Source organism: Sabethes cyaneus, chromosome 3, assembly GCF_943734655.1.
Source record: "Sabethes cyaneus chromosome 3, idSabCyanKW18_F2, whole genome shotgun sequence".
In the NCBI taxonomy this organism is placed as follows: Eukaryota; Metazoa; Arthropoda; class Insecta; order Diptera; family Culicidae; genus Sabethes; species Sabethes cyaneus.
The window spans coordinates 132,905,000-132,932,584 of record NC_071355.1 but is presented as its reverse complement, the minus strand read 5'-3'; the positions used below and the strand labels follow the sequence as shown (position 1 = coordinate 132,932,584).

At 35.0% G+C, this 27,585-nt stretch overlaps 1 protein-coding gene across 1 annotated transcript in view; it reads right to left on the bottom strand.

The window, feature by feature from the left end:
* LOC128744430 (GPI ethanolamine phosphate transferase 1) overlaps positions 1-27,585 on the bottom strand; it is a 188,950-nt gene that overhangs the window by 74,810 nt on the left and 86,555 nt on the right. Inside the window, exons 5-6 of the mRNA XM_053841448.1 lie at positions 5,948-6,095; positions 1,003-1,194 (exon numbers count right to left, since the gene is read on the bottom strand). Of these exons, the coding sequence (XP_053697423.1) occupies positions 1,003-1,194; positions 5,948-6,095 (340 nt within the window). The remainder of the gene's footprint in view (positions 1-1,002; positions 1,195-5,947; positions 6,096-27,585) is intronic.

Below are 27,585 nucleotides of genomic sequence, written 5' to 3'. Positions count from 1 at the left end.
TAAATTCTTTTTTCTTCTGATCAAGTGTAGATTCGCACTTTTACCCCACTAGCGGGGCAAATGTGCGAATACCGCGGGGCAAAAGTTCGAAGCTAGAATCCATCAAATTAACCCAGCAGTTTCGGTAAGGAATATTCTCAATTTGCACCTTTTCTATTTTGCGCTGGTGTAATGCAGCCTCCGTTAGATCGAAACTTTTTCAAACGTTTGTTCTTTGTTTCATCAGCGGAAACACATAGTTTTTTGCAGATCTTTCATTTCTAGTATCTGTAATATAGTGCCTGAAGCTGTATATAATTAGCTATAGTGCCTCGTCCATGAATCGAACTTTTACCCCGCTAGGCGCTTGACGTGGTTAGATTAAATTACAGAAAAGCGAAATATATTTTGTAAATTATTTTCGCCGTATTCTCAAAACAGATATGTGAGTGATGTAAAACGTTGCTACAAATTTTCAACAAGTAATATCCTCCTGTTGATATCGTATTTGCCGTATAACGAAAAATTACATCAAAACCGCCCTAAAATAACATTTGCACATAACTCAGCAACTATGCTTCGTAAGCAACCAAAGTTTACATTAGATTCAAGCTGTCAAAGTAGTCACCCATCCATGCCAAGCCAATGTAGAAAATTTTCTCGGGATCTGCACTGATAAATCATTGAATCGCACTTTTACCCCTCCTTACTCTATATTTAAAAGAAATTTATACAAATTTTGCTAAACTTTAATGATTTGAACATGTATTCATTAAGCTTTTGGTCAGTTGATAAAAATTTATGTGTTTTCCTCAAGATCCAGCGCACGTGTGAGTGCATGTGAGGAGTTGTTCACGGTAATAACGCATCACGGGTTACAATAAATATTGGCAACCATCGTGCAATTAAAAAACAAAACTCGCTAGTGCATCGCCTCATTGATGGCAATTAGCGAACAAGTGATGTATATAGATATAGTCATATTGTAACAGCTGGTATCGTATAATTTAAGATTATCATTACCATTTGCTTGTACAGTTTGCTGTCATGTGCTTGTTCAATATCTTTTTGTAGTGTTTCAATCAGTATAATATAGTGTGATTCCTTTGTCGATAACGGCCATTTAAACATTTTTTGATTACATTTTTTTTTCCATTCGTAATACTGATAGTAAAGTTGGTCTGCGTTTTTCTTCATTGAAAATGCCGAGATCATCTGCAAAAAAGGAAAGTTAATGATAGCGTAAATTTATTGACTAAAATAACGGGCACGGTGCACAGCTGTCTAAAAAGCGAAATACGTGATCGTTTGATATAGCGCCGAAATGTGAAGTTTTTCGCATATAGTACCTTTAGGAACATTTCTTGGTATAACAAGCCCCTTCTAGTGAGAAAAATCTTTGGGTGAATAATTCCCTTAAAAGTGAGATTCGAAATTTATTTTCTCGTATATTCGAGATACAGGTTTGGTACTTTCGGCAAAGTTGTAGTAAATATCAATACAAATAATTTTGTCAAAGACACCATACTTGCATCTCTTCGTGGAATTGTCTATGACATTGTGTATTTGATGAGCCATAATATAAACTTAATTACCGTGGAAAACTTGCACTAAATGGATTTAATAACTAAATCAACTGAAAGATTACATATTTCTGTAACTAAAAACATTTATAAACTGCTTTTAAACAATAGTATGCGCTACAACTGATTGTTTTAAAATCATACTTCTGCTTAAATGGTCCATAATTGTGGGGGAACTGTATAAATAATCTAAAATTTTAATACATGCGTTTGAGTTGTATTTTTCATTTCTAGAAAGGTTCGGTTGGAGAAAATGAGGTTGAAGAGAGTTATGAGGTCCGTTCCCACTTACCCCGTATTCTCACTTGCCCCGGGGTACCTTACCGTAACACTAGGTAAGGTATACTGCCGTGAATCGCATATCAGTCCCATATGGAAATTCATCAATCGGAGAAAACAGTGATGAAAGCTGTGATCATGTTTATCAAGATAAGAAAAATATCGCATGACATATCGTTATTAACTTGACTCAAGAATATGTATTACAATGTTTTTAATACTTTGGTAGTACTATACAATAAAATTATATTTTTGTATAAAAAAACAACAATGGGACTGATATGCCATTATTTTGCATGACATACTGCAAAATAATTGCATATCAGTCCCGCTATGACCGGTTTCTATTTACGGTGTAACTGTCAAAGTTGATTGTTTCGCTTAAAGTGTTGTTTATTTAAAAGTTTTAATAACTCCTGAAAAATGTCCTCGTTAAGTTTTCGGTACGAAACGCCAAAAACAACGTTGAAATTATGGATATGCTTCCCGACAGTTTTTTTTATAAATGTTTTTAGCGTATCTCAATATGTTTTAAATAAATTGAAGCCTCGACCCTATATCGACAACATCAGATACGTAGTTGTAAAAAAAAGATCATACGAATTCCATTACACCAACTCTGTGAATGGGCTAAACCAAAACCATTGCAAGATTTTTACAACGAAGCAAGAAAAACAAGTCATGTCTAATGAATTTGATATTGAAAATCATTTAAAAAGACAATCAACCAAAATTTTGATGGATGATTGATGATGGAAGGAAAAAATCATTGATTAAAACCATCGTTCCATTAGTAGACGAAACTAAAAAACAATTTTGGATTGAATTACCAGAACAAAACCAGTGAACGCATATTTGACGAACGATCTGTAATGTTTGCTAACATTTTATCTATAATAAGAGTAAATATGAGTAAATAAAGTACGTAAGAGTTGATAAAATTGTGTTATCATTCATTTGAGCTTTAAAGTATGGGATATATTATATCTTCTTCCTGCGCCCACCGCTGTGGGACTGATATGCGATTACTTTTAAGATGGGACAAACTGACCTGATATTTTTTTTATATTTTTTGAAATGAAACTAGCTATTTTTTTGTTACAACCTAAAGAACAATGATAACTAATACTGTTTAGCGATCAAACTCAAAATCACAAAAAATACATATGGGACTGATATGCGATTCACGGCAGTATACCGGGGCTTGAGATCTATATCATGTGATATTTCATAAATTTGCCATGAAACAACTAACAAATGGCCCGATTCTGTAAAGAAGAACAGGGCTTTCAAATGGAATAAAAAATTTTTTGGCGGCCATCTTGGTTTTGGTCACCATATTGGATTTTATAAAAAAATCGCCATTTTCACCATGAGCCCCCTAACCGATTTTTATTTTAAGGAAAACTGAGAAAAAATGCTACAAGAAACATTCATAAAATTAGGTGTGCAATGGCATTAACTGAATAAAACAACCAGTTATTTGTAGCAAGGCTCACAATTTTCATATAATTATTGTTATATTTTCAAAATTTACTATGAAACAAACTACAAACGACACGGTTTTGTAAGGAGGAGAGATAGGACTTATAAACGAAGTAAAAAAAAAATTGGCGGCCATCTTGGATTCGGCCGCCATGTTGGATTTTATCTAAAAATTGCCGTTTTCGCCATGATCCCTTCAACCGATTTTAATTTCAAAACCACCATCCTATGTCCTTACAACATTTTTTCTCAGCTTTCCGATGGTGGTTTTGAAATTAAAATCGGTTGGAGGGATCATGACGAAAACGGCGATTTTTTGATAAAATCCAACATGACAGCCAAATCCAAGATGGCGACCAATTTTTTTTCACTTCGTTTATAAGCCCTATCTCTTCTCTTTACAAAACCATGTCGTTTGTAGTTTGTTTCATAGCAAATTTTGAAAATATAACAATAATTAGAGTAGGGCGGGGCATAAGCGCGATGTTTGAAGTTGTTATCAGTTTTCGTGAGATATAAAGAAGGACAACAACATAATATATTTTATAGTGATGCAGTAACTCAATGTCTTCACATTCAATTATAAATCACCTGCGGTAATAGGGTTTTGCAAAATAAATTATTCTTTCTTCTGATCAAGTGCAGATTCGCACTTTTACTCCACTAGCGGGACAAAAGTTCGAATGCCGCGGGGCAAAAGTTTGAAGCTAGAATCCATGAAATTTACCCAGCAGTAGCTAACAAAACCATATTATCTTCAATCTGCGTTATGTTCCGGTAAGAAATATTCTCAATTTGCACCTTTTCTATTTTACGCTGGTGTATTGCAGCCTCCGTTAGATCGAAACTTTTCTAAACGTTTGTTTTTTGTTTCATCAGCGGAAACATATTGTTTTTCTTCGGCCAACATCTGTAGAGCACACAGTTTTCTGCAGATCTTTCATTTCTAGTATCTGTAATATAGTGCCTAAAACTGTATATAATTAGTTATACATTTTAGCCTCGTTCATGTATCGCACTTTTGCCCCGTCCGTGAATCGAACTTTTACCCCGCTAGGCGCTTGACGGGGTAAGATTAAATTACGGAAAAGCAAAAGTATATTTTGTAAATTATTTTCGCCGTATTTTCAAAACAGATATGTGAGTGATGTAAAACGCTGCTACAAATTTTCAGCAAGTAATATCCTCCTATTGATATCGTATTTGCCATATAACGAAAAATTACATCAAAACCGCCCTAAAATAACATTTGCACATAGCTCAGCAACTATGCTTCGTAAGCAACCAAAGTTTACGTTAGATTCAAGCTATCAAAGTAGTCACCTATCCATGCCAATGTAGAAAATTTACTCGGAATCTGCACCGATAAATCATTGAATCGCACTTTTATTCCTCCTTACTCTATATGAAAATTGTGAGCCTTGCTACAAATAACTGGTTGTTTTATTAAGTTAATGCCAATGCCCATTTAATTGTATGCCAAAATTTTTTTTATTTTATTTGAAAGCCCTGTTCTTCTTTACAGAACCGGGCCATTTGTTAGTTGTTTCATGGCAAATTTACGAAATATCACATGATATAGATCTCAAGGTTTGCTCAAAATTCAACTTTTTTTGAATCTGTTAGGCTTCTTGGCGAACGAGGGGTCTACTATTTCGAGGTATCAAAAGTGTAATTCATATTTTTCAGCCACTTTCAACCAATTAAGCGCAAAAATTCCAAAACTTGGAGACCTCGTGTCAGTAGTGGCCCCGTTTCAGCGAGAATTACTCATTGTTACACTAAATCAAACCCAAATAGTTACCTGACTTACAATTTTGAGATAAAACTTACCAAATACACTATCAATGAACAGATTTAGACAACCCGAAAAAATGTTTGTTTTAAATTTCCGAATAGCAAAAAGTAAACAAGAGGACGGAGAGCATTCAGTCATTTCGATCTTCCATTTATGACAGTCAGAACTCAGAAGGTGCATTTAGGTTCATTGAAAAAAATCTGGCAGCAATTCATCATTTCCGGTGAACATTGTCGCTTCCGTTTTAACTCACCCCGCTTTTCAGCTTGCCCCGGTGTACCTTAATATGGATCATCGGGGGTAATACCGACCTGTTCAGGAAAGTTGACAGAAGTTGTTTATTTCACTTATTTGTGAGAATGGTCTTCTAACTGATCAATGTTACCCCGACGATCAATGTTACTCTGTTTTACGGCAAATGCTAATGATCGCTTTTCTTCGATTCGACACCACTGTGCACTGTAACCGCTCAATCTATTTTGTAAAACTTTACCGATATAAACATCACACTCTCACCTATTTTCAGACAAATATTTCAGCTATTTTTACTCACGCGGAGTTGTTGCAAGTTGCAAACAAATGAGTGAGTCCAGTTTTTTTCGAATACAGCCTTTAATGTACCCGCAACTTAAAAGCGAAAGATTGAATCAATGAGTACTCGATGTTGTATGCGGATAAGTCATAAGTATTAAGTTGTAGGAAATTCAATCTAGTTTTTAGAAATTTGATAGAAAAGGAGAGCAACTCGAGTAACATATAAAAAAGATTAAAATTAAAAATCCTTCTTCGAATTCGTAAATTTGTAAATATTTTTAACACTTACATCAGAGGCTTTCAAAACCTGTCGAGGTAGTTTTCCATAGTTATTCCTAGGTATTGCAATTCCAAGTAAGGTCGAAATTAGAGGCGTTACATCGGCCTGATTTATGTCCAAGGAAGGAACGTCAACTTTATCTAAGACAACATGTTTTCTGAAAACAATATTCAAAAACAATTGTACAATTGATATAGAGGGAAACAGGTAAAATTAGTTATAAATGAGAAATAAATGAGAAGTTGAATAATTTTATTATATTCCCAGCCGAAGGTAGCGCAAGAAAAGAAGTTCGATAATATCAAGGATGATTTTAAATCGCATGCGCAACAATCGATTTGTTTTTATTCCATCACACACATTTTTCCATCACATATTCAAAGTTATCATGTGGTGTGGTGGTTTCCGGTATAAGGTTTAACAATCGTAAAGCTTTTGGATTGAATCTTGTTATTTTTTTCATTGCCGCGATGCAGGATTCGCAGCTCCTATTAACGATGGAATGGTGAAGCTGCCTCTACCTTCTAGTTTCAAGCGCTTGAACCTCTACCTTGTCCTAGCTTCGGCTGAACATATACTAAAATTGGAACGATACAGAGAAGAACCTCTACCTTCTTTGGCAATTTCTTCGGGGTGCACGGATTTTTTGTTTCGTCGTCCACTTTGTCCTCACTTGTGTTTTCGTACAGTTTTTAATAGTTTAAAACCATTTTAAAGACTCACTAGTATAAGATAATTGACAACGTATGCACGTTAGCCAAATTTTTACTTGAATTGTCAAATTTCCAACTTTGTCAAGAAAAATGACTACCGCGTTAAAAATGTTCCTCGGAGAGAATTTGGCCTCAGGTCTACCGCTCTTTCAATTGGGTATTTTAATTTTCCCAAAATAGTGGCTTTTTTGACCTCATTTGATAGCCCGTCGTTTCCTGAATCTAACAGTTCATTTTTTATTTCAGTTTAGTCATTATTTGATGAAAACCTGATTTAATCCACCTAGTGGTGAAAGGAACCTTTGTTATACGGTCTTACTTGCAATTTGAGATAGAAATCGACACGTTTGGTTTACATGAAATTTTTGGAAATTGAATAAGTTTACAAAATTTGAACCAAATAGAAGCACTTATAAATTTTGATAGTTTCTTTTCTCATGAAATTGCTGGGTAAGTTGTTACTAATGAGGGTAAGTGCAAGTAAAAGTAAGTTGTAAGATGAAATATTATTCTTTAACATATACATTGCGTAGTAAAGGTCTAGTTAATAGGTATTTGAACTATGCATAATTTCCTGTAATACCATTCTATTTGATTCACAACAATACAGTTTTCTTGAATAAATTTCATCATTTTTTATGAACCTTCGGTTACTCACGTTGTTGTATTTTGTACACCATATGTAGGTTTTTGAATGCCATATTGTTATAAAGTTACAAATCGTATATTACGTATATACTAACGTATATTCTTTAATAAACTTGTTATGAGCAAAATGTCAGAATTATTCAATGCATTAATACTTTAAATTGTTAGGAAACAAGATTAGCATAAACCGACATCACAGAAACGAAGCAAGTAGCATGTGAGGTGTACCGCAATTGGCCCCAACTGGAATTTTCTTTCGTTTCTTCATATGAAAAAATGGTGTCTGTGTGCAGCCAAACTACCAGTAAATGTAAAATGTTTAAAATGTATCAGAAAATCAGGGTATTTTTTATAATCAAAGTTCTACAGTTCGTAAACAAGCAAACATAGAGGTAAACTATGTTCAGCAAAGTTATGTATTTGTATTATTGTATTATGTATTATTTACACAACTTTGTAATACATGAAAAAGTCATACAACAATTACAAAAAGACCTAAAATAGAAAAACTGATTTTACAAATTCATATACAATAAATAAGATCTCTTCATTGAAGAGATAGAAGGTTACTGTCTTCAGCAAAATTTCTTGTAATAATATGCTCTAAAACTTTGCAGAACACATCAATGTGTTATATTGAAACTGAAGGAAAATAATTTTTTTATTTCACTTTTAGAGGGATTAATCAAAATTCGAAGTCTACCAGACGATAGAGCTTTCAATTTTAAGAAACTCTTCCAAAGGTTTGATAAACTTAAAACCAAGTTTTCCTAGTCAAAACTCTAATGCGTAGTTTCTTTGGTTTTGGGTTATTGTGCGCGCGAGTAACTGTGTTATAAAAGTTGGCGCGAGTGCTCAAGGGTTAATATCTTTTGAGCGGTAAAACCAAGTCTTATGAAATTTTGCCTATATATTCGAAGTGTGAAAACCTCTCGTTTGATATTAAAATAATTCAAATTAAGTTATTTTTCTTGGTTAAAATCATTATAAATTATTGTTAATTTTGGTGTGGTGTATTCAATTACTCATAACTTTCAAATTAAACATCCAATCAAAAAACCATTCAATAATGATCTATCCGGCTATATTACCTGCCAAATGAAACTAATAGCACGTAAATCGGTTTGGCCATCTCTGAGAAACAGGCGATCATTTGAACCTTGTCAAAACAGGTTTTTTAAGCATAACTTTTAAACCACTTGTTTGTTTTCAATAAAAATTGGCGTGAAGTTTAGCAATAGTAAGAGCTTTTATTTGGTACTAAGACCGATGAAATCGGTTATGTGGTTCCGGAGAAAATCGTGTCACGTAATTTTCACATTTTTGCTTATAACTTTTAAACTAAAAGTCAGAGCACGAAACCATTTAATAGTGATATACTAGGCAATAATACCTTTCAAATAAAAGTAAAAGCAGATGAATCGGTTCAGCCATCTCCGAGAAATAGGCGATTGAAAATTGAAGAGCACACACATACACACATACACACACAGACATTGCTCATTCGTCGAACCTGATCGATTGGTATATGTGACACGGCCCTCCGGGCCTCGGATCAACTTCGTGTTTTTCGACCAATTCCTAAACCTTTGTTATATTGTATAACAAAGGTAAAAATGAAGAAAAATCAAAAATAGAACGATTTGCTGTTTGACAGATATCAAACAAGTCGATTGGTTGACATAATGTCAGAAGTTCTCTCCCTCTATTCTATCTTTGTGATAGAGCTCTTCATTTTGACCGAGCTTTTGACAGCTCCCATATGAAACTTGTATCGTCCGATGACCATAGTTTATCTTTTCACTGTGTTGTCTAAGGCGAACTGAGACGAAAAGTGGTTTGCTTATAAGCTATCGTCTTATCCAAAAAAAAAATTTGAAATGAAAAAACAGCTTTTTTTATTACTTTCACTCGTCAAATTTGAAAAAGTCTTCAAGAGACGATACAGTGACATCATATCTTATCACAATATGTGAAAATTTATATACCGCTAAAATACCCAATTCAACGGCATGGCTCCGGCATATATGACGGGTAAAATGCACATTAAACAGATTGCCATTACCATGTAAAACCTCTTTTACAGACAAAAGTAATAAAGTGGATGTTTCTCAATTTCATGTCCGTGGCATATTACCTAATTCCTCATTTAGGCACAACTGAAAGGTTATGATATATACACTGCCTATAATCGCATATCAGTCCCATCTGCAATAAGCAGAATAATCGCATATCAGTCTCAGCTCTTCTCAGTCGCAACCGCTCTGTGATAAAAGTAGTTATGCTACGAATAGCATTTTTTCTCAGGTTTCCAATGGTGTCCTTAAACTGAAAATCGGTTGGGGTGCTCATGGTGAAAACGGTGATTATTTTTTCATAAAGTCCAATTTTTTGTGAAAATTGCAATGAACTCAAGATGACCACCAAAAAATTTAATTTTACTTCATTTGAAAGTCTTGTTCTTCTTTATTGCAGAATCATGCCATTTGTTAGTTGTTTTATTGCAAATAATTCATCTATTGGTTAACGTTGCGTAGTACGTTGATTTACATAAATTTTTTGGAAAATGAGTCAGTTCACAAAATTTGAACAAAGTAGGAACACTTTTAAATTTTGATATTTCATGAAATTGCTGAGTAAGGATAAGTAAGTTGTTATTAATCTGAGTAACTGCAAATAAAAGTAAGTTGTAAGAGGAAATCTTATTCTTTAACACATACATTCCCTAGTAAAGGTCTAGTTAATAGGTTTTTGAACTATGCATTATTTCCTGTAATGCCATTCTATTTGATTCACATCAACAGAGTTTTCTTGAATAATTTCCATCAATTTTTATTAACCTTCGGTTACTCACGCTGTTGTATTTTGTACAACACGTGTAGGTTTTCCAACGTCATATTGTTATAAAGTTACAAATCGTTATTCTTCAATAAACTTATTATGAGCAAAATGTCATAATTATTCAATGCATTAATAATTTAAATTTTTGGGAAAATAGATCAGCATAAACCGCCATCACAGAAACGAAGGAATCAGCATGTGAGGTGTACCAGAATTTGGCCCCAACTGGAATTTTGTCTTGTTTCTTCATATGGAAAAATGGTGTCTGTATGCAGCAAAACTATCAGTAAATGTTAAATGTTTACAATGTATCCGTCTGCTACTAGTCGAGTAATTCGGAGTCAAAATTAGGGTATTTTTTATAATCAAAGTTCCACAGTTCCTAAACAAGCAAACATAGATGTATACTATTTCCAGCAAAGTTGTGTATTTTTACTATTTGTACAATTTTGTAGTACATGAAAAAATCATACAACAATTACAAAAAGAGCAAAAATAGAAAAACTGATTTTACAAATTAATGTACAATAAACAAGATTTTTCTATCTTCGCTGCAGAGATAGAGGGTTATTGTCTTTAGCAAAATTTCTTGTAATAATAACTCTATAACTTTGCAGAACACATCAATGTGTTATATTGGCACTGAAGAAAAATATTTTTACCTTTGTTATACTATATAACAAAGGTTTAGAAATTGGTCGAAAAACGCGAAATAGAACCAAGGCCCGGAGGGCCAAGTGTCTTATACCAATCGATAGGGTTCGACGAATTGAGCAATGTCTGTATGTGTGTGTGTGTGTGTGTGTATGTATGTGTGTGCAGCTCATTTTCTATCGCCTGTTTCTCGAAGATGGCTGAACCGATTCATCCGCTATTACTTTTGTTTGAACGGTATTTATGCCTAGTATATCACCAATTCAGTTGTTTTATGGTACGATGTTTCATTTAAAAGTTATAGGCAAAAATGTGAAAACAACGTGACACGGTTTTTTCCGGAACTACACAACCAATTTGAATGATCTTAGTACCAAATGAAAGCTATTGCTATCGCTAAACTTTCTACCAGGTTTCATCAAAAACAAATATGCAGTATAAAAGTTACGCTTAAAAAACCAGTTTTGACAAGGTCCAAATGATCGCCTGTTTCTCAGAGATGGCCAAACCGATTTATGCGTTATTAGTTTCATTTGAAGGGTAATATAGCCGGATAGATCACTATTGAATTGTTTTTTGATTAGATGTTTAGTTTGAAAGTTATGAGCAACCGTATTCACCACACCAAAATTAACAATAATTTATAATGATTTTAACCAAGTTAATTTGCCTAATTTCAATTATTTTAATGTCAAACGAGAGGTTTTGGCACTACGAATACATATGCAAAATTTCATAAGAATTGGTTTTTCCGGTCAAAAGATATTAACCCTCGAACACTCGCGTTAACTTTTGTAACACAGTTACTCGCGCGCACAATAGCCCAAAATCAAAGAAAACGTGCGCACTAGAGTTTTGACTAGGAAAACTTGGTTTTAAGTTTATCAAACCTTTGGAAGAGTTTTTTGAAATTGAATGTTCTATCGTCTGGTAGAATTTAAATTTTGACTAATTCCCCTAAAAGTAAAATAAAAAAATTATTTTTCTTCAGTTTCAATATAACACATTGATGTTATTTGTTATTTATTTATTAACACACTAGCTGACCCGACAAACTTCGTATTGCCACAAATTAACCTGTGTTGTACATAAATCATGAATCTCGGATGATCTTTATCACTTCTCGAGTTTTGCAAGTCCCCCAGTGGGCGGCGCTTCCGACGGCGGGTCACCGGCAACACTCGCGACCGTCTCGTCCTGAATGATCTAGTGTTACTATAGATAGTTTTTGTGGTCTTGTTATTGATTAATGTTTTATGAAAGAGTCTCGAATTTCTCGAGTTGGATTAGTTTTTGAGTTTCGCCAAAATTTCTGTTTTATTTGTATGAGAGTCCATATCCCCCTACCACAGGGGTGAGAGGTCTCTAACTATCATAAAATAAATTCAAGACTCAAAAATCTCCTACATGCTAAATTTGGTTCCATTTGCTTGATTAGTACTCAAATTATAAGGAAATTTGTATTTCATTTGTATGGAAGCCCACCCTCTTAAAAGGGAAAGGGGTCGTAATACACCACAGAAAAAAAATTCTGCCATCTAAAACTCTCACATGCCAAATTTGGTTCCATTTACTTGATTAGTTCTAAAGTTATGAGCAAATTTGTATTTCGTTTGAATGGGAGCCCCCCCCCCCCTCCTAAAAAGGTAAGAAGTCCTAATTCATCATGGGAAAAATGGTTGCCTCCAAAAACACCCACATGCCAAATGTTGTTCTATTTGCTTGATTAGTTCTCGAGTTAGGAGGAAATTTGTATTTCATTTGTACAGGAGCCTCCCCTCTTAGAGTGGGGAGGGGTCCTAATTCACCGTAGAAAATTTTCTTGCCCTCGAAAACCTTCACATGCCAAAGTTGGTTCCATTTGCTTGATTAGTTCTCGAGTTATGGGGAAATTTGTATTTCATTTGTATTGGAGCCCCCCCTCCTAATGTGGGAAGAGGTCCTAATTCATCACAGAAAAAATTCTTGCCTCCAAAAACACCTACATGCCAAATTTGGTTCCATTTGCTGGATTAGTTCTCGAGTTATGAGGAAATTTGTATCTCGTTTGTACAGGACCCCCCCTCCTAAAGTGGGGAGGGGTCCCAATTCATCATTGAAAAAAAAATTGTCTCCAAAAACACACACATGCCAAATTTGGTTCAATTCGCTTGATTAGTTCTCGAGTTATGAGGAAATTTGTATTTCATTTGTACAGGAGCCCCTCCTCTTAAAGTGGGGAGGGGTCCTAATTCACCATAGAAAATTTTCTTGCTCTCGAAAACCTTCACATGCCAAATTTGGTTGCATTTGCTTGATTAGTTCTCGAGTTATGAGGAAATTTGTATGGCAGCCCCCCCCTCTTAAAGGAGAGAGGAGTTACAATTCCTCTTATAAAGAGGGAGGGGTCTCAATTTACCATAGAATAAATTCTTGTCACCGAAAACACCCACATGCCAAATTTGGTTCTATTTGCTTGATTAGTTCTCGAGTTATGAGGAAATTTGTATTTCATTTGTATAGGAGCCCCCCCTCCTAAAGTGGGGAGAGGTTCTTATTCATCATAGAAAACATTCTTGCCTCCAAAAACACCTACATGCCAAATTTGGTTCCATTTGCTGGATTAGTTCTCGAGTTATGAGGAAATTTGTATTTCATTTGTACAGGAGCCCCTCCTCTTAAAGTGGGGAGGGGTCCTAATTCACCATAGAAAATTTTCTTGCTCTCGAAAACCTTCACATGCCAAATTTGGTTCCATTTGCTTGATTAGTTCTCGAGTTATGAGGAAATTTGTATGGAAGTCCCCCCTCTTAAAGGGGAGAGGAGTTATAATTCCTCTTATAAAGAGGGGAGGGGTCTCAATTCACCATAGAATAAATTCTTGTCACCAAAAAAAACACCCACATGCCAAATGTTGTTCTATTTGCTTGATTAGTTCTCGAGTTAGGAGGAAATTTGTATTTCATTTGTACAGGAGCCCCCCCTCTTAGAGTGGGGAGGGGTCCTAATTCACCGTAGAAAATTTTCTTGCCCTCGAAAACCTTCACATGCCAAAGTTGGTTCCATTTGCTTGATTAGTTCTCGAGTTATGAGGAAATTTGTATGGCAGCCCCCCCCTCTTAAAGGAGAGAGGAGTTACAATTCCTCTTATAAAGAGGGAGGGGTCTCAATTTACCATAGAATAAATTCTTGTCACCGAAAACACCCACATGCCAAATTTGGTTCTATTTGCTTGATTAGTTCTCGAGTTATGAGGAAATTTGTATTTCATTTGTACAGGAGCCCCTCCTCTTAAAGTGGGGAGGGGTCCTAATTCACCATAGAAAATTTTCTTGCTCTCGAAAACCTTCACATGCCAAATTTGGTTGCATTTGCTTGATTAGTTCTCGAGTTATGAGGAAATTTGTATGGAAGTCCCCCCTCTTAAAGGGGAGAGGAGTTATAATTCCTCTTATAAAGAGGGGAGGGGTCTCAATTCACCATAGAATAAATTCTTGTCACCAAAAAAAACACCCACATGCCAAATGTTGTTCTATTTGCTTGATTAGTTCTCGAGTTAGGAGGAAATTTGTATTTCATTTGTACAGGAGCCCCCCCTCTTAGAGTGGGGAGGGGTCCTAATTCACCGTAGAAAATTTTCTTGCCCTCGAAAACCTTCACATGCCAAAGTTGGTTCCATTTGCTTGATTAGTTCTCGAGTTATGAGGAAATTTGTATGGCAGCCCCCCCCCTCTTAAAGGAGAGAGGAGTTACAATTCCTCTTATAAAGAGGGAGGGGTCTCAATTTACCATAGAATAAATTCTTGTCACCGAAAACACCCACATGCCAAATTTGGTTCTATTTGCTTGATTAGTTCTCGAGTTATGAGGAAATTTGTATTTCATTTGTATAGGAGCCCCCCCTCCTAAAGTGGGGAGAGGTTCTTATTCATCATAGAAAACATTCTTGCCTCCAAAAACACCTACATGCCAAATTTGGTTCCATTTGCTGGATTAGCTCTCGAGTTATAAGGAAATTTGTATTTCGTTTGTATAGGAGCCCCCCCCCTCTTAAAGTGGGGAGGGGTCCCAATTCATCATAGAAAAAAATTTTGTCTTCAAAAACACACACATGCCAAATTTGGTTCCATTTGCTTGATTAGTTCTCGAGTTATGAGGAAATTGGTATTTCATTTGTACAGGAGCCCCCCCTCTTAAAGTGAGGAGGGGTCCTAATTCAACATAGAAAATTTTCTTGCCCTCGAAAACCTTCACATGCCAAATTTGGTTCCATTTGCTTGATTAGTTCTCGAGTTATGAGGAAATTGGTATGGAAACCCCCCCTCTTAAAGGGGAGAGGAGTTATAATTCCCCTTATAAAGAGGGGAGGGGTCTCAAATTACCCTAGAATAAATTCTTGTCACCGAAAACACCCACATGCCAAATTTGGTTCTATTTGCTTAATTAGTTCTCGAATTATGCAGAAATTTGTGTTTCATTTGTATGGGAGCCCCCCCTCTTAGTGGGGGGAGGGGTCTCTAACCATCACTAAAACCTTTCCTGGCCCTAAAAACCTCTACATGCAAATTTTCACGCCGATTGGTTCAGTAGTTTTTGATTCTATAAGGAACACAAAACAGACAGACAGACAGACAGACAGACAGACAGACAGACAGACAGACAGACAGACAGACAGACAGACAGAAATCCTTCTTTATAGGTATAGATTGATGTGTTCTGCAATGTTTTAGAGCATATTATTACAAGAAATTTTGCTGAAGACAGTAACCTTCTGTCTCTTCAGCGAAGATAGAGAAATCTTATTTATTGTAAAATGCATTTGTAAAATCAGTTTTTCTATTTCAGCTCTTTTTGTAATTGTTGTATGACGTTTTCATGTATTACAACGTTGTACAAATAGTAAAAATACACAACTTCACTGAATATAGTATACCTCTATGTCTGCTTGTTTAGGATCTGTAGAACTTTGAATCTAAAAAACACCCTAATTTTGATTCCGAATTATTTGACTACCGACAGACGGATACATTTTAAACATTTTACATTTGCTGATAGTTTTGCTGCATACAGACACCATTTTTCTATATGAAGAAACGAGAGAAAATGCCAGTTGAGGCCAAATGCGGTATACCTCACATGCTGTTTGCTTCGTTCCTGTGATTTTTTGTCGGTTTATGCTGATGTTTCCCTAACAATTTAAAGTATTAATGCATCGAATAATTCTGACGTTTTGCTCATAACAAGTTTATTGAAGAACATACGTTAGTTAAACAATGATTTGTAACTATATAACAATATGGCATTCAAAAACCTCCACATGTTGTACAAAATACAACAGCGTGAGTAACCGAAGGTCACTAAAAATTGATGAAATTTATTCACGAAAACTTTATTGATGTGAATAGAATGGCATTACAGGAAATTATGCATAGTTCAAAAACCTATAAGCTAGACTTCTACTACGCAATGTATATGTGAAAGAATAATATTTCTTCTTACAACTTACATTTACTTGCACTTATCCACATTAGTAACAACTTACTCAGCAATTTCACGAGAAAAGGAACTAGGGTAGATGCTCCAGTAATGGAGGGATTATGTCGGGGGGTAGTGTGTAAAGACAATTTAAACGCTCAATTTATCAGTTTTCAATTGAACTACATGATAATATGATGCACCATAGTGTTGGCTTTAAATACATACCAAAATTATACCATTCTGCTGGTTAATATATCTAAAATATTGATTTTCCTGACATTAGTATGTGCTCCTAAAGTAGTGGTAATGTTGCTATAATAGTGGAAAATTTGCCTATAATAGTGGAATGTTGTTTACCGCCTTAGCAACGCTTGCAATGAGCATGGCAGCATGTGGATAACAACGTAGGCTTGTTAAAATGCTATGGATTGTTACGAATTTTTTAAGAAATTGCACTCTATTGGACTGCAAAAAAGAAATTTGTAATTTTTGCACCAGGCTCTTGCATTTTAACTGTGTATCTTAGATAAAACTGTTAACAAATAAATATTTAACAATAGAAAACTGAAATTATCTCGAAATCCGCCAAAATTATGATATATTTCGAGTTTCCACCACTACTGGTACTACCACAACTACTGGAGCATCTACCCTATCAAAATTTATAAGTACTTCTATTTTGTTCAAATTTTGTAAACTTATTCAATTTTCAAAAATTTTATGTAAACCAACGCACAATGCAACGTTAACCAATAGATGAATTATTTTCCGAAGACGTGTCGATTTATATCTCAAATAGCAAGTAAGACCGTATAGCAAAGGTTCCTTTCACCACTAGGTGGATTAAATCAGGTTTTTATTTTACTTTTAGGGGGATTAATCAAAATTTAAATCCCACCAGACGATAGAGCTTTCAATTTCTAGAAACTCTTCCAAAGGTTCGATAAACCTAAAACCAAGTTTTCTCAATCAAAACTGTAGTGCGCACGATTTCTTTGGTTTGGGGCTATTGTGCGCGCGAGTAACTGTGTTACAAAAGTTGGCGCGAGTGTTCGAGGGTTAATATCTTTTGACCGGTAAAACCAATTGTGTGTGTGTGTGTGTGTGTGCGTGTGTGTGTGTGTGTGTGTGTGTGTGCGTGTGTGTGTGCGTGTGTGTGCGTGTGTGTGTGTGCGTGTGTGTGTGTGTGTGTGTGTGTGTGTGTGTGTGTGTGTGTGTGTGTGTGTGTGTGTGTGTGTGTGTGTGTGTGTGTGTGTGTGTGTGTGTGTGTGTGTGTGTGTGATACAATCTATCGCCCGCTGACTGCGCTTTTATCTAAAAAAATTACTTGCATCCATTAACTAGAAAGTTTATGTCTCTATATGCAAATAATTTTAGTCCTGGAGATGGATGGTGATAGCTCTATTGTTCATCCAGCGACCCATTTCTAGAATGCCTGAATATCAGAGGTGGGCACCGCTAACCGAAATTTTAGCTTCGCTAACAGCTACACCGCTAATCCAAAACGTTAGCTTCGATAACCGCTAACCGCTAAATGAACCAAAAATTTAGCGGAAGCTAACGCTAACCGCTAACCGCTAAATTTGTTAGCAGCACAAATTTAGCAATGCTTTTTAAAAACCAATTTTGAAAAAAAGAAAATCTTCGTTGCAAAGGTATAAGAAAAAATATATACTGGAAAAACATGAAATAATTTCGTGAAAAAATTGCAGGCATTCACAAAAAAATGTTTTGAAGAACATTGCCACATTGGATTGAAATGAAATTACGAGGGCAATTTCCATGAGGCAGGACATAGTTTTTTTCTGTGGAAATTTTTTTAAAAGATTTTTCCAAACAATATTTTTTCTGGATTGCCAAAAAAATTTACTTACATTTTCATTTAAAAATGTTTGCTCTACCACACATTTGGTTCCTGAGATATGAATTGTCAGTGGTACAGGAATTCTCCGAATAAGGCGATGCGTGATGCTGTTCGCCCATCAGCTATCCATCGACCAACAAAACGGATTCTGGGTATATTATTAGAGCCCGTTATGAGCTTGTTAACTACCAAAACCCAAATAAATTGACTAACAGGCAACTAAGAAAATGCAGTGGGCATGTAGCACCACTCACCGCCTAATTTAGGGGACTGCTGTCTATGAATATTTTAGGAATTCGACCTTTTTGGTCATCACTCAGAAATAAAAAATAACACTATCGTCAAATTTTAATCCCTTTCAAGCACATATTGGTCAGTTTGTAAAACAAGAATAAGAAACAAAATAAATATTTTGGAAATTTAAGTTTGTTATGGAGTTTTTCGCTTCCACGGAAAATTTTGTGAAAAATTGTTTTCCAGATAATAATTTTGCTGGATTGTTGTGTAAACTTGGTTACATTTTCTTGCGTGGTGAATGACACACTGGTTAAAACCACATTAAAAAAGATCAAATGGTTTCATTCTCATAATATTTTTGAAATAATGCTTCAATACTTATGAATTTTTAAAATAATGTATGCGATGTAAATGAAGTAAATAAATCGGAAAGTTTCTCTTGAGGTTTTCTAAGAATATATCTTTTTTAATTATTAATTTATTTCATGAGTCCATCAACCGTGCTCGCATACAAAAGTATCTTTCGATCCATATCTATGCGACAATATTAATAGATAATAGCTAAACAGTTAAATTAAAAGAAAAATTTCATATTTCATAACTATTTTCCTCTTACTAAAAAAAAGTTAGAGGTTAATTTAGCGGCACATAAATTTAGCGGAAGCTAACAAAAACGCTAACGGTTTTAAAAATTAGCGAAAACGCTAACCGCTAACCAAAATGTTAGCTGAGCTAATTAGCTGTTAGCGGATTAGCGGAATTGTGCCCACCTCTGCTGGATATACACGTACATTCCGAGGTCGCCTTCATGGACAATAAGCCCCGCATGGATACTTTTAAATATCCACACTTCCAGAATAATTTTCATTATTCTGGCGCGTATTTGGTTTAATAAAATCAATAATAATTGAAATAGAACGATATTACAAATGTTTGTTTTCATCCGTGCATTGCACCGGTAAAACCAATTCTTATGAAATTTTGCATATATATTCGTAGTGTCAAAACCTCTCGTTTGATATCAAAATACAGTGGACTCTCGGAAAAGTTAACTCTCTAAAAACTTAATTGTTCAGAAAAGTTAAGCGAATATTAGCTCGCTTGCAACACTCTAAAAAGTTAAATTTTTACTTAACTTTTCTGAGAGTTTGAATTTATTGGTTGTCTAAAGCGTTTATTCATACAGGTATGTCTTTTTTCTATCTTTATTTCTCATTTTCGGTATATTATCGCCTTTTCACGACTTCATAACTGGGAGTCTTTTTTCTATCTTTATTTATCATTTTCGGTATATTATCGCCTTTTCACAACTTCATAACTGGGATTAAATTAAACTCTTGTACCGGACCGTTGCAGCATTAGTTAAATACGTGCACATAGTCGCTTCAGGATTTTTGATAACATATTGGAAAAGCGCAAACTCAAATTGAATTTTAAAGGCAAAACAAATGAACAACAGAGAACAAAAAATAAGCGCGAACATTGTCAAAACGTTGTCGTAGACTACAAAAAATCAAAAGTAAACTAGTATAACCGACTATTTTAAATTTACTGAAAGGAACTAAGTAGGTATTATTTCATATTATCTTGCTACATATTTATTTACATTACAACTTTCAGATACTTAAAAATGTGTATCCTGTATCCGAGAATATATTTTCGCTTTTGTATTTAACATTTTCAATTACTTTTAGGACTACTCAGAAAAGTTAATATTTTGGAAAAGTTAATCGACCCATTCCCCAATCGATTAACTTTTCTAAGAGTACACTGTAATTGAAATTAGGTAAATTATCTTAGTTAAAACCGTTATAAATTATTGTTAATTTTGGTGGGGTGTATACGGTTGCTCATAACTTTCAAATTAAACGTCCAATCAAAAAATCATTCAATAATGATCTCTTAGGATATATTACCTTTCAAATGAGACTAATAGCGCATTAATCGGTTTGACCATCTCTGAGAAGCAGGCGATAATTATTACCTTGTCAAAACAGGATTTTTAAGCATAACTTTTAAACTACTTGTTTGTTTTCAATAAAAATTCCTGAACAATTTAGATTTAATAAGAGCTTTCATTTGACACTAAGATCGTTGAAATCGGTCATGTAGTTCCGGAGAAACCCATTACGTTTTCACATTTTTGCTTATAACTTTTAAACGAAACGTCGTATCACGAAACAACTCAATAATGATCTACTAGACAATAATACCCTTCAAACAAAAGTAATAGCGAACGCCATCTCTGAGAAACAGGCAATAAAATCATTACATACATACACACATACACACACACACAGACATTGCTCAAATCATCGAATCCTCATCCTATCGATTGGTATATGTGACTTGGCTCTCCGGACCTCGGATCAATTTCGTGTTTTTCGACCAATTTTTAAACCTTTGTTATAGTATAACAAAGGTAATTATTGTACAACAAAGGTAAAAACAACTTTTTACCTTTGTTATACTATAACAAAGGTTAAAGAATTGGTCGAAAAAACGAAATTGATCCGAGGGCCGAGCCACATATATTAATCGATAGGGTTCGACGAACTGAGCAATGTCTGTGTGTGTGTATGTGTGTATGTATGTGCGGGGCGCAACTTTTCTATCGTCTGTTTCTCGGAGATGGCTGAATCGATTTGTTTTGCTATTACTTTTGTTTTAAAGGTATTATTGCGTAGTATATCACTATTGAATTGTTTCGAGGTCCGACATTTCGTTTAAAAGTTATAAGTAAAAAAGTGAAAATTACGTGACACGATTTTCTCCGGAACCAAATGATTGATTTCAACGATCTTGGTATCGAATGAAAGTTCTTATTAACGCTAGATTTTTCGGGTAAATTTTATTGAAAACAAACAAGTAGTTTAAAAGTTATGCTTAAAAAACCTGTTTTGACGCCTGTTTCTTAGAGATGACTAAACCGATTTAGGCGCTATTAGTCTCATTTGAAAGGTAACATAACCTAATAGATCACTATTGACTTGTTTTTTGATTGGACGTTTAATTTGAAAGTTATGCACAACGGAATACAACACAAAAAAATTTACAATAATTTATAACGATTTCATCTAAGATGGTTTATCTAGTTTGAATTATTTTGGCATCAAATTAGAGATTTTAATGCTGCAAATATATCTGCAAAATGTCAGAAGAATCGGTTTTGCCGATCAAAAGATATTAACCCTCCAACACTCGCGCTAACTTTTGTAACACGGTTACTCGCGCGCACAATGGCCCAAAGCCAAAAAGACATGCGCACTAGAATTTTGACTGGGAAAACTTGGTTTTAGGTTTATCGAACCTTCGGAAGAATTTCTTGAAATTGAAAGCTCTATCGTCTGGTGCAATTTCAATTTTGATTAATCCCCCTAAAAGTGAAATAAAAAGAAATCAGAGGGGTTGTGTACAAGACACGACCGCATGTATAGGTGACGCAGGACTACGTAAGTCTCTTTGTAGTGATAGTGGCATGTATTCATGCTTGTAATCATTCGATTCTTCATGTATACATGCTATATGCAACGTATATACATGCTACATGCGTTGTATGTAACCTTTATCAAACTAGTAACATTGCATACGTTCAATTCTCAAAAGATTGTGCATTTGAAAACAATTTAACAAAATCTAGAACACAAACTATTGCCTCCCTGCTATCTTACTGAAATTAAAGATTGTTTTTATTATCCATGGTTTCCCACGTTGAAGCGATTTTACCAATTCAATCCTATTTTATCAACAGCACATCTTTTCACTACACTTCTAATGAAACGACAAGCATGCGTATTCATAGAGAGTCGTATTATAACCGAACAATACAGCTGTAGCACATTTTTCCAACATAGATATCAAGTTCGCCTAGATTTAATCGTCTCGCAGTAAAGAATTTGCGATCTGTTGGGACAACGAACCTGTGTCATTTTTTCTGGCACACTTCCCTAACATAGACATCAAATTGGACTAGGTTTAATCGCGGTTGTAAGAAATCTGTTGGCATGAGGGGACTTTGTTACTCTCTCTGGCGTACTTCCCAAGCAAAGACATCAAAATGGTCTAGGTTGAACCGCGGTGTTAAGAAATTTTGTTGAAATGAGGAAACCTGGTCACTTGCTTTGGATTACTTCCCAAGCACAGATATCAAATTGGTATAGGTTTAGATCATCGTAAAGAATCTTCCAACCAATCACGAAGCGAGAATTCTGGTACAACATAGGTTCATTATTTTCAATTTTTCAATAGTTCAACATCAAGAATCCATACTTTTCTTCATTTAGGTAAATTCTTAGAAGATTTTCCGATCGATTGGTGTAAGAATATTGAAAATCTTTCGGAAAACCGCTGAGCTATTAGTGCTCAAAACCTTTCATTTTTCGTGACGCTCGCATTTTTCGATTTTTTGGAATGGCACCCTATCTCAAAACTTGCCGTAAGACGTAGTCCTACGTCAAAAAATTATTTTCCTTCAGTTTCAATATAACACATTGATGAGTTCTGCAAAGTTTTAGAACATATTATTACAAGAAATTTTGTTGAATACAGTAACCTTCTAACTATTCAGCGAAGATAGAAAAATCTTATTCATTTTATACGAATTTGTAAAATCAGTTTTTTCTATTTTAGCTCTTTTTGTAATTCTTGTATGACTTTTTCATGTATTACAAAATTGTATAAATAGTAAAAATACACAGCTTTGATGAATATAGTATATCTCTATGTTTATTTGTTTAAGTACTGTAGAACTTTGATTAAAAAAATGCCTTAATTTTGACCCCGAATGACTCGACTACCAACAGATACATTTTAAACATTTTATAGTTGCTGATAGTTTTGCTGCATACAGACACCATTTTTCCATATGAAGAAACAAGAGAAAATTACAGTTGGGGCCAAATTCTGGTACACCTCACATGCTGATTGCTTCGTTTCTGTGATGGCGGTTTATGCTGATCTATTTTCCCAACAATTTAAATTATTAATGCATTGCATAATTATGACATTTTGCTCATAATAAGTTTATTGAAGAATATACGTTAGTTAAACAACGATTTGTGATTTTATAGCAATATGGCGTAGGAAAACCTACACGTGTTGTACAAAATACAACAGCGTAAATAACCGAAGGTTAATAAAAATTGATGACAATTATTCTAGAAAACTCTATTGATGTGAATCAAATAGAATGGCATTACAGGAAATTATGCATAGTTGAAAAATCTATAAACTAGACCTTCACTAGGCAATGTATATGTTAAAGAATAAGATTTCCTCTTACAACTTACTTTTATTTGCACTTACTCAGATTAATAACAACTTACTTATGCCTTACTTAGCAATTTCATGAAAAAAGGATCTATCAAAATTTAAAAGTGTTTCTATTCTGTTCAAATTTTGTAAACTTACTCAATTTTTAAAAATTTTATGTAAACCAACGCACTAGCGTTATGTAACCAATAGATGAACTATGTTCCGAAGACGTGTCGATTTCTATCTCAAATAGCAAGTAAGACCGTACAACAAAGGTTCCTTTCACCACTAGGTGAATTAAATCGGGTTTTTGTTTTCTTAATCGATAGTAAAGCAAAAACCCGATTAAATCCACCTATTGGTGAAAGAAACCTTTGTTATACCATTTTATTTGTCATTTGAGTTAGAAATCGACAAGTCTTCGGAACATAATTAAACTCTTGTTAACGTTGTGTCATATATTGCTTGGTCTCGATACACTTGAGTGTCGGCGTAACGTGCAACAGGCGTTGTTCGTGGCCAAACTGCTGAATGGCGAGATTGATTGCCCAAAGTTGCTGTCGCTTCTAAATTTCCGCGCATCTCGAAGGACTCTGAGACCGACGTCACTACTGACTAACCGATTTCATTGCACTGAATTTGGCCGCAATGAACCAGTGGCATCGTGTATAAAACTTTCAACCAAGTAGAGGAATATTTTGAATTCGGTGAACTGTTGAACAAGTTCAAGCGTTTGGTGACAATACAATTGTCGTAGGGGGATTAGGGGCATAATGAGCACACGGGGCGAAATGGGCACCCCTGTTTTCTACGAAAGTACGCATTTTGTAACATCATATGGCATGCGAAACACTGCTGTAGGTACTACAGCATCAATTTATCAAAAAATGAGTGATCTCTACTTTTAAAACACGGAGTTATATTAAAAAACTTAACTAGGTTCTCAGACGCTGAAAAAATTATAATTTTGGTGCACTACCAAATAAGCTTTTACGATCATTTAAATATCTTAATCTATCAAGTGCACACTGCAACATAATGTATGCATTGTATCTCAAATTTCACCTTCATTGAAGTTTTGATTTTATACTATAATTAGTGGAAAACCCCATTTTTACTTTAACTACTTGACTGGGGGCGAAATGGGCACCCTTAGGTGGGGTGAAACGAGCACTGTGTCGCATTAACTAACCTGTCAGTTTCTTTGTTTATCGCGTCTATGCTTGTTTACAGTGATGGTATGAATATGCCAAGAGAATCCAGAAGACATAATTGGTCAAAAAAGGCATTGCAAGCGACCTTGACCACTATAAGGCGAGACGGAATATCCACAAAATAAGTCGCCAAGTTCCACGGCATTCTGAGGCAGGCGTTAGCTCGGTATGTGAGGCCATACGAAAGGGCAATCTCGGGACAAGAGGTGGACCAAATTGATTCCTTCAAAACTGTCTGTTTTCACTCCCGCTACAGAACAAGAACTGGTGGTCCATATTTTGTAAATGGAGGTTCGATGCTACGGTATTATTACCCGTGAAATCAGAATCCTCGTATACCAGCTGGCAGAGGGAAACGGAAAAGCATATGTCTTCAACACTAAAATACAGCTAGCCTTAGCGTCATCCGAAACATTCTTTGTGTGCTCCAGAGGCAACCTCCGCGGCTCAATTGGCTTCAAGCGGCTTACGGTCAATAGTTTTTTCGACATTTTGACACGTTTTATGTTTGTGTATGTATGGGTGTGTATGTGTATGTATATATGTGTATGTATGTGTATATGCATGTGTGTGTGAGTGTGTGTGTGTGTGTATGTGTATGTGTGTGGTTGTTGTACTTATATACTATAGTTACTATATATATAGTTCGGCGGATAGAAAACCAGGCGAATTGGCATCCCTGATTTATGAAATTAAATTTGAAATTATGGTGAAATGTGCAGGTTTTTACGAAAAATAATCACTGGCGGGTGTTGAAAATGACTAGTTCTATGAAAATAAAGTGTGTTTTTTTGACATTCCTCCTGCATTTTGGATTTTGAAAAGCTTTTGGCTCCGCTTTTGACGTTTATTTGGCTCCCGATTTTCTATCCGCCGAACTATATATATAGTAACTATATTATATACACCCTTCAAGCATGTGTTTATAAGGGTGCTCATTATGCCCCAGGGGGTGCTCATTTTGCCCCACACGCTGACCGATTTTTAGTTTTTGAAGCATAAGTTTAAATTGCAATTTTCGTCATCAAATCAATTATTTTTCAATTTGTCAACAGTATGCCTTTAATTATCGATAGTGAATGTATGTTTTGCAATGACGACCCTTTAAAAATTCAGTCATTTTGGGTGCTTAAATCAGCCAACAAGTTAGGGTGCTCATTATGCCCCTAATACCCCTAGATTATTATTAGTGTTAATAGTAGTTCATTTAGACTTTAAGTCAGATGGATTGTAAAACAATAAAACAATATATTATCAATGCGTATTTAATATACTATCCATATGCATTTAAAATACTGAATAGCTTAGTGGAAAATGTGTCTTTACTTTCAGTACACAGAGAATATAATTTCGTATTGTTTTTGAAAAAAACATTCGTAAAACTATATTCGTAGCTGGTACAAATAATTTCATACCATTTAAAAACTTTCGTAGGCTTATTGTCTACCGCAAATGTTGTTATTACGAATGGTTCGTATTTTTTACGAGAGTACATTCGTAGCTGTCTTGCATCAAGACTTATTTGATGCACGGTTGTTGTCTGGCATCATTATCGACGAAAACGGGATGCGAAGATTGTATGAAGAGAAAATAGACTTGTGCAATTATGTATGTCCTTCTTGGTATGCACACTGAGAATATAATTTCGTATTGTTCTTGAAAAAACATTCGTAAAACTATATTCGTAGCTGGTACAAATAATTTCATACCGCCATCCGGGGTGAGATTGTGCTACGGGGGTGAGATTGGGCCAAAAACCAAAAATGTTTATTTGCGAAATTTTTTTATATCTATAGAAACTGGTGACCTAAATTCAAAATGATGATGAAAATAACATATTTATTCATAACTTAGAATGGAACACAGATAATACTAGCAAACTATTTAGCCTAAACAGGGTTTCAAAGTTCGCGATCAAAAATACTCGGAAATAACGCTTGTAAAAAATGTCCCCCATAAACCAACCCAAACAAAAAATCGCATCAACTTAATATTTTGAAGGTATATAAACTAATCATTTACAATGTATTGAAAGGTTATTATGCGTTGGATAAGTTTTGATTACGAAAATAATATTTCTCGAAACTTTGTACCTTTCGAGCTTCACGGGAGTGAGATTGTGCCAAGCCATAATGATCGATCCAATTTGTGGATTTCACATACACAACAAAAATACGTCAGTATACACCAGTACACTCACATTCTTTACTATTGAGCGCAATATTTTGACAGATTAGATTGCATCATCCATTTTGGAGCATAGGTCTGCTAAATAAATTAAACTAATTTTTACTTTTTCTCTGGAAATTTCAGATGCTCAGATAAACATTCTAATATAAGACGAATATATTACACCGTGTATAAACTGTCAGTTTTAAGGAGGGGGAGGGGGGTGGGATGGGCTACATGTTCTGCGGCAGCGGGTTCTCAAACGAAGCAATGGTTACTTTTGTTAAATGATCAAATAGGTATGCCCCCTTAGGATACACCCCTTCATATATCTCCCCCTTGTTAACTCATTTTTAGTTATTTCAGACCGCCTCGGGTTGTTTTCGTTCATACTTTTTGTATGATGCGTTGTTTTTGGTCGACCCCCTGCCCCTGATAGTCCACTCAGTTCATGGACGGCCCCATATGAAATACTCTATACTGATAATTATGTGTATTGTTTATAAACATGCTAACGTTCACTGTTTAGGTTTTTAGCTTGACTTTAAGCTTTTGGCACAATGTCACCCCCTAGAAGGGGTGAGATTGTGCCAAAGT